The sequence below is a fragment of the Mustela nigripes genome, chromosome 17 (genome assembly GCF_022355385.1).
Source record: "Mustela nigripes isolate SB6536 chromosome 17, MUSNIG.SB6536, whole genome shotgun sequence".
NCBI lineage: Eukaryota > Metazoa > Chordata > Mammalia > Carnivora > Mustelidae > Mustela > Mustela nigripes.
Window position 1 is genome coordinate 42460702 of NC_081573.1, and position 13055 is coordinate 42473756.

At 45.1% G+C, this 13055-nt stretch overlaps 1 protein-coding gene across 5 annotated transcripts in view; it reads left to right on the top strand.

Moving 5' to 3' along the window:
* SLC7A6 (solute carrier family 7 member 6) overlaps positions 1 to 13055 on the top strand; it is a 34868-nt gene continuing 21813 nt past the window's right edge. For 2 of the 5 annotated variants that reach the window (XR_009400944.1, XM_059383561.1), the window contains exons 1-3: positions 1 to 450; positions 2351 to 2478; positions 11454 to 12006. Coding sequence is in view for 4 of the 5 variants with exons in the window: in XM_059383561.1 (XP_059239544.1) it covers positions 11490 to 12006 (517 nt within the window). In the remaining variant the exon portion in view is untranslated. Of the gene's footprint in view, positions 451 to 2350; positions 2479 to 9786; positions 9846 to 11453; positions 12007 to 13055 lie in introns of those variants that run through there. The other 3 variants (XM_059383565.1, XM_059383562.1, XM_059383563.1) reach the window with 3 other exon arrangements.

Genomic DNA, 13055 nt, shown 5'->3' on the forward strand with positions numbered 1-13055 from the left:
TGAGCCAGGTCTGAGCTGTGAATGTGGGAGGACAGGTCCCAGGTCTGTGTCTTCCTAAGGTGCCTAGCGGAGGCGCTGGTGGTGAACGGGGCATGGAGGCTGTTTAGAGCTCCTTGTGTAAGCTGTTTGGCTAAGAGCCACAAAGGAACGGGCTGTGCGGGCCATTTAGAGCGAGGGTGGCCGGGCCCTGGTCACCGGCAGCCAAGAGCACGCAGACGCTGGGACTGCACTCCCGAGCCAGGCCGGCCGATCCCTCGGGCCACGGCGGCCCCCGAGGCCCAGAAGCGCCGCTGCCAGCCAACTCCACGCGGAGCTAGGCGTCCTGTCCCGACGCGGGGCGCGCTGTCGCGATCCGGCGGCGCGTGACGTGGCGGGGGCGGGGTCTGGGCGGCCGCGGCGGCCGCGGCGGTCGAGCGAGCGAGCATCCTGTCGGCGCCTGGCTACTGCGAGGTAACGGGCCGCGGGCGGGCGAGCGGGGGAAGCGGGGCCGGGCCCGGGGCCGGGCCGGGATCGGGGCCGGGGCCGGGGTCGCGTCCTGGAGGCCGAACGCTCCACGCGGCCGCCGCCGCTGCCGCCGCAGCGTGCTTGCTGCGCCGCAGCTTGCGGGCCCGCCAAGCCGGGCGCGGGGCGGGCCGGCGGCACGTGAGACACGCCGCGGCGAGAGCGTGCGGGAGGGTGACGCTGTGCGTGTGAGAGGGACCGCGAGCGTGAGGGTGGCCCCAGGAGTGTGGGGGAACCCTGAGTGTAAGACTGAGCGTGTGAGAAAAACTACGGGTGTATGTGTGTGTGTGGGGGGGGGTGTGTGTGAGAGAGAGACCCCCCCGAGTCTGAGAGTGACTGTGTGAGTGTGCAAGAAACACCCTGAGTGAGCAAATGACTGTGGGAGACACCTTGGTGTGAAGGAAGCTCTGGGTGTGATGAGAGAGGAACAGGCGCCCTAGACCAGAAGGGGGTGGGGGGAGAGGGAGGGAGGGAGGGGGTGGGTGTGAGAGAGAGAGAGAACGAGAAAGAGAGAGAAACCCTGAGGGTGGGAGAATCTGAGTGTGAGGGTGACTCCAGAAGTGCGGGAGAGTCTGAGAGTGTGAGGGACACTGTGGTGGTAAGAGTCCCCGAGTGTGATGCTGTGTGAGAGACTGGGAAATCCTGGAGGGTGAGTGTGATGAGAAAGAGAACCTGGGCTGTGAGAAACTGCAAGTGAGAAGGACAGCGTGCAGGGCTCCCTGGGGCAGGATCAGGGCTTCCTGGGATGCTTCGAGATGGGCTCTAGGGCCGGGGCTTGCAGCCCTGGCCTGTTGGCGCCAGGGGATTGTGTGCTCCTGCTTTGATGGCTCTCTCTTGTGTCTTCATGTCCTGTCACCTTGTTTGGTCATCTCATGTTATAAATGGAAGGAGATATTTGTAAAACATTCTGAGAATTCTTCACTAAGCACTAAGCAAACAGTCTGGGTACCACATTGTGTAATGGTCAGTATAAATGGGAATCAATATTTAACAGATGTTTTTGAGTGCCCCTTGTGTGCACTGGGTTGTGTGCTTCGTGACACAGTTCAAAAGAATTCGGTCTCTGCCCTTGATAGGGGGGAAAAAAGCACTGCCAGCAAATCTAGCATCATGGTAGCAGAATGCTCCACCATCTGGTGCTTCTCTGAGAGCTGCTCTCTGATTTGAAGATCTGGGAAGAGCAGACTTTTTGAAAGTCTGTGAGTGCTTCCTGAGCTCATTTTTTGTCTCTCTTTGCTCGCTGTGAAGCCCTTTAGGTGGAAACTGCCCAGGGTGCCTACATTACGAAGGTGCCCTTGGGGCCTAATGGCTTTTGCTTCCCAACTTTGTTCTCAGCCTGCCATTCAAGTTCTTATATTTGATTTCCCAGCCCTAACAAATAAGCAGAAAGCCACAAAAACAATTTTTTTTCCCCTTTCTTCCTTCTTCCCTGTCTGGCGATGGGTGTATTTTTATTGCAGACTAAAAGTAAATACCAGTTATGTGACTGATCTCCTTGGCCCTTCTTGGTACAGGAAATTTCCTGACCTCTGTCCTGTGTATTTCCTGCTATAGTCTCCAGGACGTGGATACATTTCTACAAAAGTGACCGAAACAGGGCTTACAGGACCTGGGACTTGGGGAGCAGCAGCGGTCTAGAAATGAATGATTTGAGATGACTGGGCTAGTTCTCTGACACGTGTAGGCTGGTTGCTTCAGTTATAGTCCACTGTGGGTGTGATGGAACTTCTCAGTAATTGAGTGCTGCCCCTGCCAGGCATGTAAAACTTTAATTTTACAAAGGGAAAAATCATCCTGCTGCTTACTAGATTCATTTTTTTGATAAGCTGCCTCTTACTCTTTGTTACAGAGGTTAAATGGCCAAGACAGACAAATGGAATTAGGCCTTGCTGTGGAGACTTCCATTTTCTTCTCAGTACCTGACCATTTATGATGAGGCAGCTTATGAAAGTGTGATGTTTGCTTATTTCCTCACAGGTGAATATTATTGCTCTGTTCTCTATTAGATCTTGGATCTTTGCGATTTGTGAAGTTTCAGTTATTTGTGCACCATATGAATAGGATGCTATTAATGAGAGTGGTTCACGTATAATTAACAGTTATGTAACACTATATTATATAAAATTGTATATTAAATTTTATCATTTTCTAAAGAGCAGTTGTGGTGGTTTATAATTAAAGATACTTCAGTGAGGTCGTTAGAAAGAAATTGAAAACCAAAGTCAGTGGAAAAAGACTAGATATCACATACTGCTGAAAGTGAGGGTATTTATTCACTGTGATTGATTGCTGAATTTGATATTGAGTTTCCTGGTATCTTAGGTAAAGAGATAAATTTAGAGTTACATAACTTTTTCATTTGATAAGTGTACTATATATATATATATAGAAAGAGAGAGAGAAGGAGAGTTAAGCATTAAAAAATTAACACCTGTTAATTGAGGGAATATATAAATCTCAGAAAAGCTTAGAAAATAAAGAATCTACGTTTTCACAGTAGAGATTTTAGTATTTTTCTCAACAATATTTTCCCCCATAGTCATCAATTATAAAAGAGTTTTTTTTTTTTTTTTTTCTGAAGATTTATTTATTTGGGATGCCTGGGTGGCTTAGTTAGGTCTCCGCCTTTGGCTTGGGTCATGATCCCAGGGTTCTGGGTTGAGTCCCATGTGAGGCTCCCTGCTAGGTGGGGAGCCTGCTTCTTCCTCTGCCTGCTGCTCCCTCTGCTTGTGCTCAGGCACTCTCTCTCTGACAAATAAATAAATGAAATCTTTAAATAAATAAAGATTTCATTTATTTATTTTGAGAGAGAAAGAGAGCATGGGCATGGAAGGAGGGGCAGAGGGAAAGAAAGTCTTAAGCAGACTCTGTGTTGAGCACAGAGCCCAGTATGAGGCTCGGTCCCATCACCCTGAGATCATAACCTGAGCCAAAACCAGGAGTCAGACATTTAACCAACTGTGCCACCTGAGTGCCCCTATAAAAGAGTTTTAAAATCCAGCTTTTAAAGTATTCTTTGTAACTGAACTTCGAAAAATTCTTCTTTCTTTTCCCCCCTGAAAATTGCATGTGGTAGTTTCATGGTTAAATTTTCATAAGGAAATGTTAGTAGTCTTATGAGTTCCTTTGTTATCTGGTGCAGGAGCCTGTAAAACAGGATGAAAACCTACTAGAAAGCTGCATTGTGTCCTTACAGGCTGGGTTTAATGCTAGTTTTTCAAGACAGAAACTTAGCGGGTACACTGCATGATTTAATGGAAATTGTCTTCAATAGTGATTTTAGAGAAAGAGAGACTGAAAATCTCATACTGTGTGTGATCTTCACATACCGATTTCTCTTATCAGTTGGATAAAAATTGAAGGCAGGAAGATAGCCAGTTCAGAGAAGATGATCTGGTAAGATTTTGTTGCATACTCTTTTCCCCAAATACCAGGCTACTGAGTTGGAGATAGTGGCTTAGTTAGGAGCTCCTTGATTTTCAGCCCATTGTTGCAGAAGGTCTGCAAATCTGTTCTGTGGGGATAGGATAAACAATGCATCTCACACAGGTATGGACTGCTGTGGATAGAGTGGTGACTAATTAAATGCAAATGAATTCAAAACCATTATTGTGGTCATAGTTGCTTGTTAAAATTTTTTCCCCATCATCTGTTATTTAAAGAACAACTACTTTGACAAAATGATGGGAACCACTGTCTCAGACTGAAGTTTGATCACTTCTCTTTACTTAAAGGCTTTTTTTGCTTATTGTTCTGGCAAGCAAGTGGCTCAAGGTGTTAGACTTTCAGGAGGGTTTGTTGCGTATTTTTTCTTTCAGCGATTCTGTCCTTGGTATATTTTATTTAGTGATCATGGACTGAGTACTGAGCCTGTGCTAGGCCTTGTACTGGGTGCTATTAAAGTAGATCAGGAACTCACAAACTAGTTGGGAGATTGAAGCTACGTAAATGTGACAAAATGAGGGGGCTGCTAAGCAGAAGTATGTACTAAAAATTTTATGGGGACAAGGAGATATTTGGGGGAAAGGTAGGAGAAGAAGAGTGTTAGAAGCAGAGAGCTCAGTATGAACACAGATGTGTCTGTCTGATGGACTTTGGAAACCCTGGACTACTCCAGGTTCTGGAAACTGCAAGTAATTCATTGGGACAGGACCTTGGGTGGGACTTTGGGGTCAGGGGTTGGGGTGGGGGGACACTGTGATAAGGCCCTGCTAAGAAGCTTAGAATTGGTCTTAAAGGCCTCAGGCAGCACCTGGGGGAGGGTTCCTAATAGTGCTCTGCTACCAGCTGAGAGATAGGGCTGTTATTCTGTTGTGAAACTTGGGGACCCAAAGCGGTGTTTTTTCTGCTTAGAAGGTTGTCTCACACCCCATCCTGTCCTGCTCTCCTGCGTGGAGGTAAACCTATTGCAGTTGCCAGGTTTTTTTTTTTTTTTTTTCTTTCCCACTCAGAATTCACATAATTACTTAGACAAGAGTTATGTTGGGACATTCCATTTTCAGGTCTTTTAGATCTTGCTGATTTTTTTTTCCCTCACACTCTACATGGAGCTTGATTAAACTCATGAGTCTGAGATTAAGAGTCTCATGTTCTACTGACTGAGCAGCCAGGTGGCCCTAGATCTTGCTGATTTTATGTCTACGTATTCTATTTTGGCTGAGAGAGGTGCTTTGAAGTCTAAATGTAATTGTGGATTTGTGTATTTCTCTTTTCAGATCTATGATATTGCTTTATGTATTTTATGTATTTTGAAGCTATGTTGTTGGAGGAATACACATTTGGAATTGTTTTCTTGGTGAATTAACCTCTTCATCATTATGTAATGTCCTTTTTTATCCCTAGCAATATTACTTAAAAAAAATTTTTTTTTATTAACATATGATGTGTTATTAGCCCCAGGGTACAGGTCTGTGAATCGCCCCTAGCAATATTTCTAATTCTGAAGTTTATTTTTAGTCTAATGTTAATAAGAGCTACTCCAACTTTCAATCAGTGTTTGCATGGTTTATTTTTTCCTATCTTTTTACCTATAACCTTTAACCTATCTTTTTTTAAATAATTTTTTATTTTTTATAAACATATAATATATTTTTATCCCCCGAGGTACAGGTATGTGAATCACCAGGTTTATTATACACTTCACAGCACTCACCATAGCTTTACCTATCTTTTTATACCTATAACCTACTGAGCCACCCAGCCGCCCTCCAGTGTCTTTATATTTAAAGCTGGTTTCTCGTAGACTACATGTTGGGTTTTGCATTTTAATGTAACTGTCAGTGCTGTCTCTTAATTGGTATGTTTATTGGGATGGCTGGATTAAAATCTTTCATCTTGCTAGTTGTTTTCTGTTTTCTATTTGTTGCTTGTTTTCTTTTTTTCTGCCTTCTTAAAATTTTTTTATTATTTGAGTATATTTGATGCACAATGTTATATTAGTTTCAGATGTACAACATAGTGATTCCACAATTCCATACATGCTCACCATGAGAAGTCTAGTTACCATCTGTCACCATACACTGCATTACAATATTATTGACTGTATTTTCTATGCTGTGATTTTTTAAAAATGATTTTATTTATTTATCTGAGAGAGGAAACAAGACAGAGAGAGAGGAGAGTGTGAGCGGCAGAGGAGCAGAGGAAGAGGGAGAAGCAGCCTCCCCACTGAGCAGGGACCAGATCCAGGTCAATCCCAGAACCCTGGGATGATGACCCTAACCCAAAGCAGAAGGCAGATACTCAACCAACTGAGCCACCCAGGCTCCCCACCTATATTTTACTTTTATATGTGCTATAAATCCACAATTCATCGCTACTATTTTTACTTGAGGCAGGCGATTATATTCTGAAGCAAATAAAAATAGCCACCCCCCAAATTTTTTTTTCCAAAAAGTATTTTTTTTTTAAATACCCATGTGCCCCTGATTACTTTGCTTCTTGATAGTAGGTTGTTTCTCTTGCCTTTTGTTGTGTTGCTTGTAATTTGTTACTGATTGCTAGATATAGGACTTAAAACAGTAGAGAGTGAGGCAAGTATTTATTCTGGATACATCTCTTCTTTTGTAGGCTATTAGAGTGGGAGTTCCAGTCAGTTAGGAGATGAGTTGGATTTGGGTTTTGTTGTTATGGTTACCTTAGATGCACATGGGAGCTTCAAATTCCTAGGTTTAGGATGGGTTTGCTGGAGGGAGGGCTTTTCCTCAATGTTTATGCTTTACCCTCAACTTTAGGTCTTTCTTTTGTTGCTGGATGCTTGCTTACCTGTTGGTGGGGAGCAGGGATTCTCTTGTTGTCTTGGTTCAGCCTCAGTGTTAGGCAGGCCCTGTTTTTCTGGGTCTGGGGGGAAGAGGGGTGAAGATCTTTCTAGTGATCTTCCTCTGGCCTCAGAGGTAGAACATTTCTGATGGTCCGGGTCAGAATTTCCTCTTTCCTCCAGGTATAAGGGTTGTTTTATTTTTCTTTTACTCTGCCCCAGCTGCCTTGGAAAGGACAGAGTTTGCCACCCTTTCCCCAAGGGTGTAAATTTTTATTCTTTAGAAGAGACCTTTGCATTTTTCCCATAGTACTGATTGCTTTTCTTCTCTAGGCTAGCACTACTGAGAAGCAGTCTCTGGTCTCCTACCTAGTATTTTTTTTTTTTATATTTTATATATTTATTTGACAGAGAGAGAGATCACAAGTAAGCAGAGAGGCAGGCAGAAGCAGAGCAGAGAGCTCCATCTGGGGCTTGATCCCAGGACCCTGAGATCAAGACCCAAGCTGAACTGCCTAGTATTTTTTATGAACATCCAATCCTCTGAGGTCTGTGGAGAAAAACCTCTGACTGTCTTTTTTTTTTTAAAGATTTTATTTATTTATTTGACAGAGAGAAATCACAAGTAGATGGAGAGGCAGGCAGAGAGAGAGAGAGAGGGAAGCAGGCTCCCCGCTGAGCAGAGAGCCCGATGCGGGACTCGATCCCAGGACCCTGAGATCATGACCTGAGCCGAAGGCAGCGGCTTAACCCACTGAGCCACCCAGGCGCCCCTAGTAATTCATTAAATTGTACCTGAGGTCTTCTTATTTGCCTACATGTTGGTCGCATCATTCTCCGTGTGCCACAGGTGAACCAGAGCTTGCATCTCTACAGGAAGGTGCCTGTTTTTCCTTAAATTTCAGTCCAGTAGGTTGTCCTGTAACCCCAGTTCTCTGATGGCTTCAAGAAAAATTATGGTTTTGTAGATTATTTGTTTTTTTCTTGTCATTGGAGTTGGAATGATGCTTTTCCCAGCTTTCTGTATCCTACATGGATAGTTAGAAGCCAAGGCAATTCCATTTTATTTATTTATTTATTTATTTATTTATTTTTTTAAAGATTTTATTTATTATTTGACAGAGAGAAATCACAAGTAGTCGGAGAGGCAGGCAGAGAGAGAGAGGGAAGCAGGCTCCCTGCTGAGCAGAGGGCCCGATGCGGGACTCGATCCCAGGACCCTGAGATCATGACCCGAGCCAAAGGCAGCGGCTTAACCCACTGAGCCACCCAGGCGCCCCAAGGCAATTCCATTTTATACTAATTTTATTTTCCTGTGAGATGAATTTTTCTCCTTCCCTGTGATATTATGAATTAATAAGTATTTGGTCTTCATCCACTGTTTCTAGACACAGTTCCTATAATTTCCTATATAAGAGCCATAGGGGCATTTTCTGTTATAATATTTACTTTTGCTCTCAATTCCTGAAATAGCTCCAGGGCAATGAAAGTAAAATGGATGTCTTTTGTTATTTATATAAGAAGCCCCTTTCAACCTGCCTCTCAGTTTTTGTTAATGAGGTGATTTTTGGAAAGCATCCAGATCTTCTGAGGATGGGGGCTAGTTGCTAGAGGAACCAACTGTGTGATTAAGTGGTTCAAGCTTTCAGTACAGGGAGAAGGGGGAAGGGAGAGAGGGGCTAGAGATTGAATCTGTCACTAATGGCCAATGATTTTAATTAGTCATGCCTTTGTAATGAAGCCTCCATAAAACCCCAAAAAGGACAGAGTTTGGAGAGCTTTCGGGTTGGTGAACAGGTAGAGGTGCTGGGTGAGTAACTTGTCCAGAGAGTGTATGGTACTCCACTCCCCTTCCCTTATGCCATGCCCTATGCATCTTTTCCATCTGGCTGTTCCTGAGTAATATCCTTTTATAATAAACTGGTAATCTAGTGAGTAAACTGTTTTCTTGAGTTCTGTGAGCCATTCTAGCAAATTAATTGAACCCAAGGATGGGGTAGTGGGACCCTCCAGTTTATAGCCAATCAGTTGGAAGCCCTGATAACAACCTGTGCTTGTATTTGGCATCTGAAAAGGGGGCAGTTTTGTGGGACTGAGCCCTTAACCGGAGGGAGCTCTAGGTCAATAGTGTCAGTGATGCAGTTTTGGAATATAGGTGAGGTTTGGTGGGGTGAGGTCTGGAGCCAGCAGCCAAGAAAGAATTCTTGAGACATCTTTGGTGCAAAATGCTGGTTTTATTAATGCATGGGGACAGGGTCCTTGGGCAGAAAGAGCTGCCCTGGGTGAACATTATACTCTGCCTGCCTCAAGTCATAAGGACACTTAATTTTATCTACCTTTCTTTCTGGAAGTTAGGTTATTGATAAGAATGCTTTTTTCTTGTAAATCACTAAGACATTTGTCAACTCCTGTCCTGCAGAACTATAATCTCTATAAATTAACCATTTGTTTTTCCTTCCCTTAGCTTCAGGACAGTCAGGAGTGCTGAGGAATGTCACATATATCCCACCTTAGGGGTGGGGGTTGTGGGGTGTCAGCTTGTGCTTTGTCCTCAGCTTGCCTTCTGCTCCCTCATCATCAGGATTGAGTTAAATTGTCTGGTGTTGCCAAATTGTTTGATGTGTAGAAAACCCATACTCCGGTATCAGAGATCCAAAAAGAATATGTGGGAGCCCCAGCCTCCTCTGCCCATTTAGTTAGGGTCTGACTCAATAGAGGGGAACCTGAAGTAGTCTCTGGGGCCAGGTTTCTCTGCTCGCCTCTCTGTTGAGTTGGGTGGAAAAAGGCAATCTAGGTCTGCACCTGACTCATGTGAGAATATAGTCTCCTCTGCTATTTCCAAGTTTGTTTTCATGGTTGCTTTGGCTCATCTGACGGACACGTGAAAACAAGTATGTACCCACATGCCTGTGCCTGCATAGGAAAATCTGCATGGCTTGGTGCCAAGAGCAAAAGGAAGAGTGGTGTGCCTTAAAGCCAGGTCTTATCTAAGCAGAGGTAGGCTGGGAGTGAGGGAAGGCTTGCTAGTGCCCCCAGAGGAGTGTTTTCACTTATCTCCAGTGCAGACCGTGGCAAAGGACCGGGACAGGTAAGGCAGGAGTTTTGGATAGAGCTGTGGAGACTGAACTTTTCCCTGAGAACTGCTTACTCTTGAGTGGCTATTCCCTCACTCTGAGCTCCGTGAGCTAAGTTTCTGGCACTTCTATCTTTATTGAGCAGATGAGAGGCTTCTGGGAAGATGATGTACTGATCTCATTCCTATCTCTGAAGTTATCTCTGTGACCTTAAAAGACTGATTCTTGGGTGGGAATAGTATGGCTTACAGGAATCCTTTATCCAGAAGATGAAGTGGGAGTAAGTAGGTGATCTGACTTCCTGATTACTGGGGCACAGGGATTGGGAGCAGGAGAAGTTCATGCTGAGTGCAGATTCGGGAAGGTGTGTGTTTTCCTCTGACAGATTCTGGGTTCTTCATATATAAGTTGTTGTGGAATCTAACTTCTTTGAGGTTTCTGGACTGGCTCAACTCTAAACCAAAAGTAGGGGTATGTGCCATCTCCCTATGGGATGCCTTCTAATGCCAGGTCTGTGGATAAGAGAAGCCACATAACTCTGACTGGGTGTCACGGTTTCTGGGTCCTGTTCTGGGAGAATCTCTTTGCAACCCCAGATTGTAGCGAGGGGCATGCTAAGGAGGAAAACAAAGAAATTTATCGCAGTCAAGCCCCATGTTAGGGTGCCCTCTGGATGTTCTTTCTCCATTGGGTCTTAATTATATTCTCTCTCTTTTCTGGGCACTTTGGAAAAAGAGATGTGTTGAATGAACAAGCAGCAATGTAGGAAATATGGCTGATGTTGTAGACACAGCAACACACAGGTGTGTATTTTCATGAAGGTCCTTTGTTTGTTCTAGTCTTTGCATCGGCTCTGGTCTTGGCATCTTCCTAGCCTTTCTTGCCACCTGCTGGTGTTCTTTGCCGGCCTCAGAGTAGTTACAGACTTGTCCACATGTTGCTGGATACTGCAGAAGTTCCTGTTTATGTTTGGGGGAGGTGAGTGGGTATGGGCAGTGAGAGATCTATCAGGCTGACTAGGGCTGTGAACCTGGTAGTGAGAGTCTGGTCTTTACAGGTTTGTAGGTTTTAAAATGGTAAGACCATTGGCCGCCTGGGCGGCTCAGAGGATTAAGCCTCTGCCTTTGGCTCAGGTCATAATCTCAGGGTCCTGTGATCAAGTGCCTTATCGGGCTCTCTGCTCGTCAGGGGGCCTGCTTCCCCCCTCCCTCTACCTATCTCTCTGCCTACTTGTGATCTCTGTCAAATAAATAAATAAAACCTATAAATAAATAAATAAAATGGGACAGTCAGACCAAAAGTACACCTCAGGGAGAATCCATGCTATGGATAAACCCAATGCCAGCCTACCCTCTGTGTTAAGCCATCTTCCAACTCTCTATTGTTGGAAGTTGCCATCAGCTGAGCTCTTACAGTTATCTCTTGGGAGCACTATTTATCTGCCTACCTCCACTTATTTCTCTGTGTCCTGTGGTGGAAACGGATACAACCTCATTATATTTAAGTCTGTAGGTAAGGCATGCTGTTCGTATATAAGAGGTTGGCTTTGCCAGACTAAACCAGAAACTCACCAGCTTCTGCCCTTAACTAACATGCTTATATTCTTTGGTATTCTTTGCCAGGCCACAGTAAACACGGGTGTGAAGGAAACATTTGCCATGGAAGCCAGGGAACTGGAGAGCCCCCCACCAGCCTACCATCTTATTCCAGAGGCCAGCCAGCCCAGGGAAGATGTCAACATGAAGCCTCAACAGACTGCAGAAACTATGCAGCTAAAAAAGGAGATCTCGCTGTTGAATGGGGTCAGCTTGGTGGTGGGCAACATGATCGGCTCAGGAATCTTTGTCTCACCCAAGGGCGTGCTGGTATATACTGCCTCCTATGGGTTGTCATTGGTCGTATGGGCCATTGGTGGGCTTTTCTCTGTTGTTGGTGCCCTTTGCTATGCAGAGCTGGGGACCACCATCACGAAGTCTGGGGCCAGCTATGCTTATATTCTAGAGGCCTTTGGGGGCTTCATTGCCTTCATCCGCCTGTGGGCCTCCTTGCTAATTGTTGAGCCCACCAGTCAGGCCATCATTGCCATCACCTTCGCCAACTACATCATCCAGCCCTCGTTCCCTACCTGTGATCCCCCGTACCTGGCCTGTCGTCTCCTTGCTGCTGCTTGCATATGTAAGTCTGGGGTTTAGTGGGGGAGTATGTTTGAGGGTGTGGGTTCCTTTGATAACGGTAGTGGTACCTGATACTCGAACACCATATTTTGCTTTTGGGAGGAGGGGGAAGAGAGGCATCTTACCTTTTGTCTCTTTTTTTCTTTTTAAAGATTTTATTTATTTAAGAGAGAGAAACTGGGCAGGAGCATGGAGGGAGAGGGACAGGAAGAGGGAGAGGCAGATTCCCTGCTGAGCAGGGGGCCAATGTGGGACTCAGTCGCAAGACCCTGGGATCGTGACCCAGATGCTTAACTGACTGAGCCACCCAGGCGCCCTGTATCTTACCTTTTGAAGAAGTAATCTCACCAAAGTCATTTAACCCTGAGAGATAAGTAAGGGTAAAGGTTAGGGATGAGAGAAGTTTGAGTCTTTTTTTGTGACTCTTGGTGCCTCACATTCCTTCTGTCTTGACTCTTCCAGAGTTCTGTTCCACAGTCTATACGACAGGTTGGTGCATGTCTTACTTTTGTCTTATCAGATGTTTTGATTGGAGTCAACATCACTAGTTGTAACTTAACCCAGAAAAATCTATCAGTGCTGAGGACTTTATCCTGCTTCTCAAAAATAAGTTACTTTACTTCCCAGTTTAAACCAGTTTAGAGTCTGAGGAAAGAGACTTCTCTAGACTGTTAGGGTCCCAAGGTGTTACCCTCAGCCTACAGGACCACTGTTTCCTGCCACTGCCACTCTTTGTAGCCCATACTAAGCAGCAGGCACCACACCAAAATGGCTTTTTCTCACTGGCGTTTGAGTTTTCTTTTTTAAAAAAGATTTTATTTATTTATTTGGAAGAGGGTGCAAGAGAGGCAGGGAGAGAGAGAAGGAGGGAGATCATGAACAGGGGGAAGCCTAGAGAGAGAAACCGACTCTCTGCTGAGCAGGAAGCCCGATGTGGGACTCAATCCAGGAACCCCAGGATTGTGACCTGAACCAAAGACAGACACTTAACCAGCTGAGCTACCCAGGTGCCCTATATTTGGGTTTCTGAGGTCAGAACCCAGGATATCC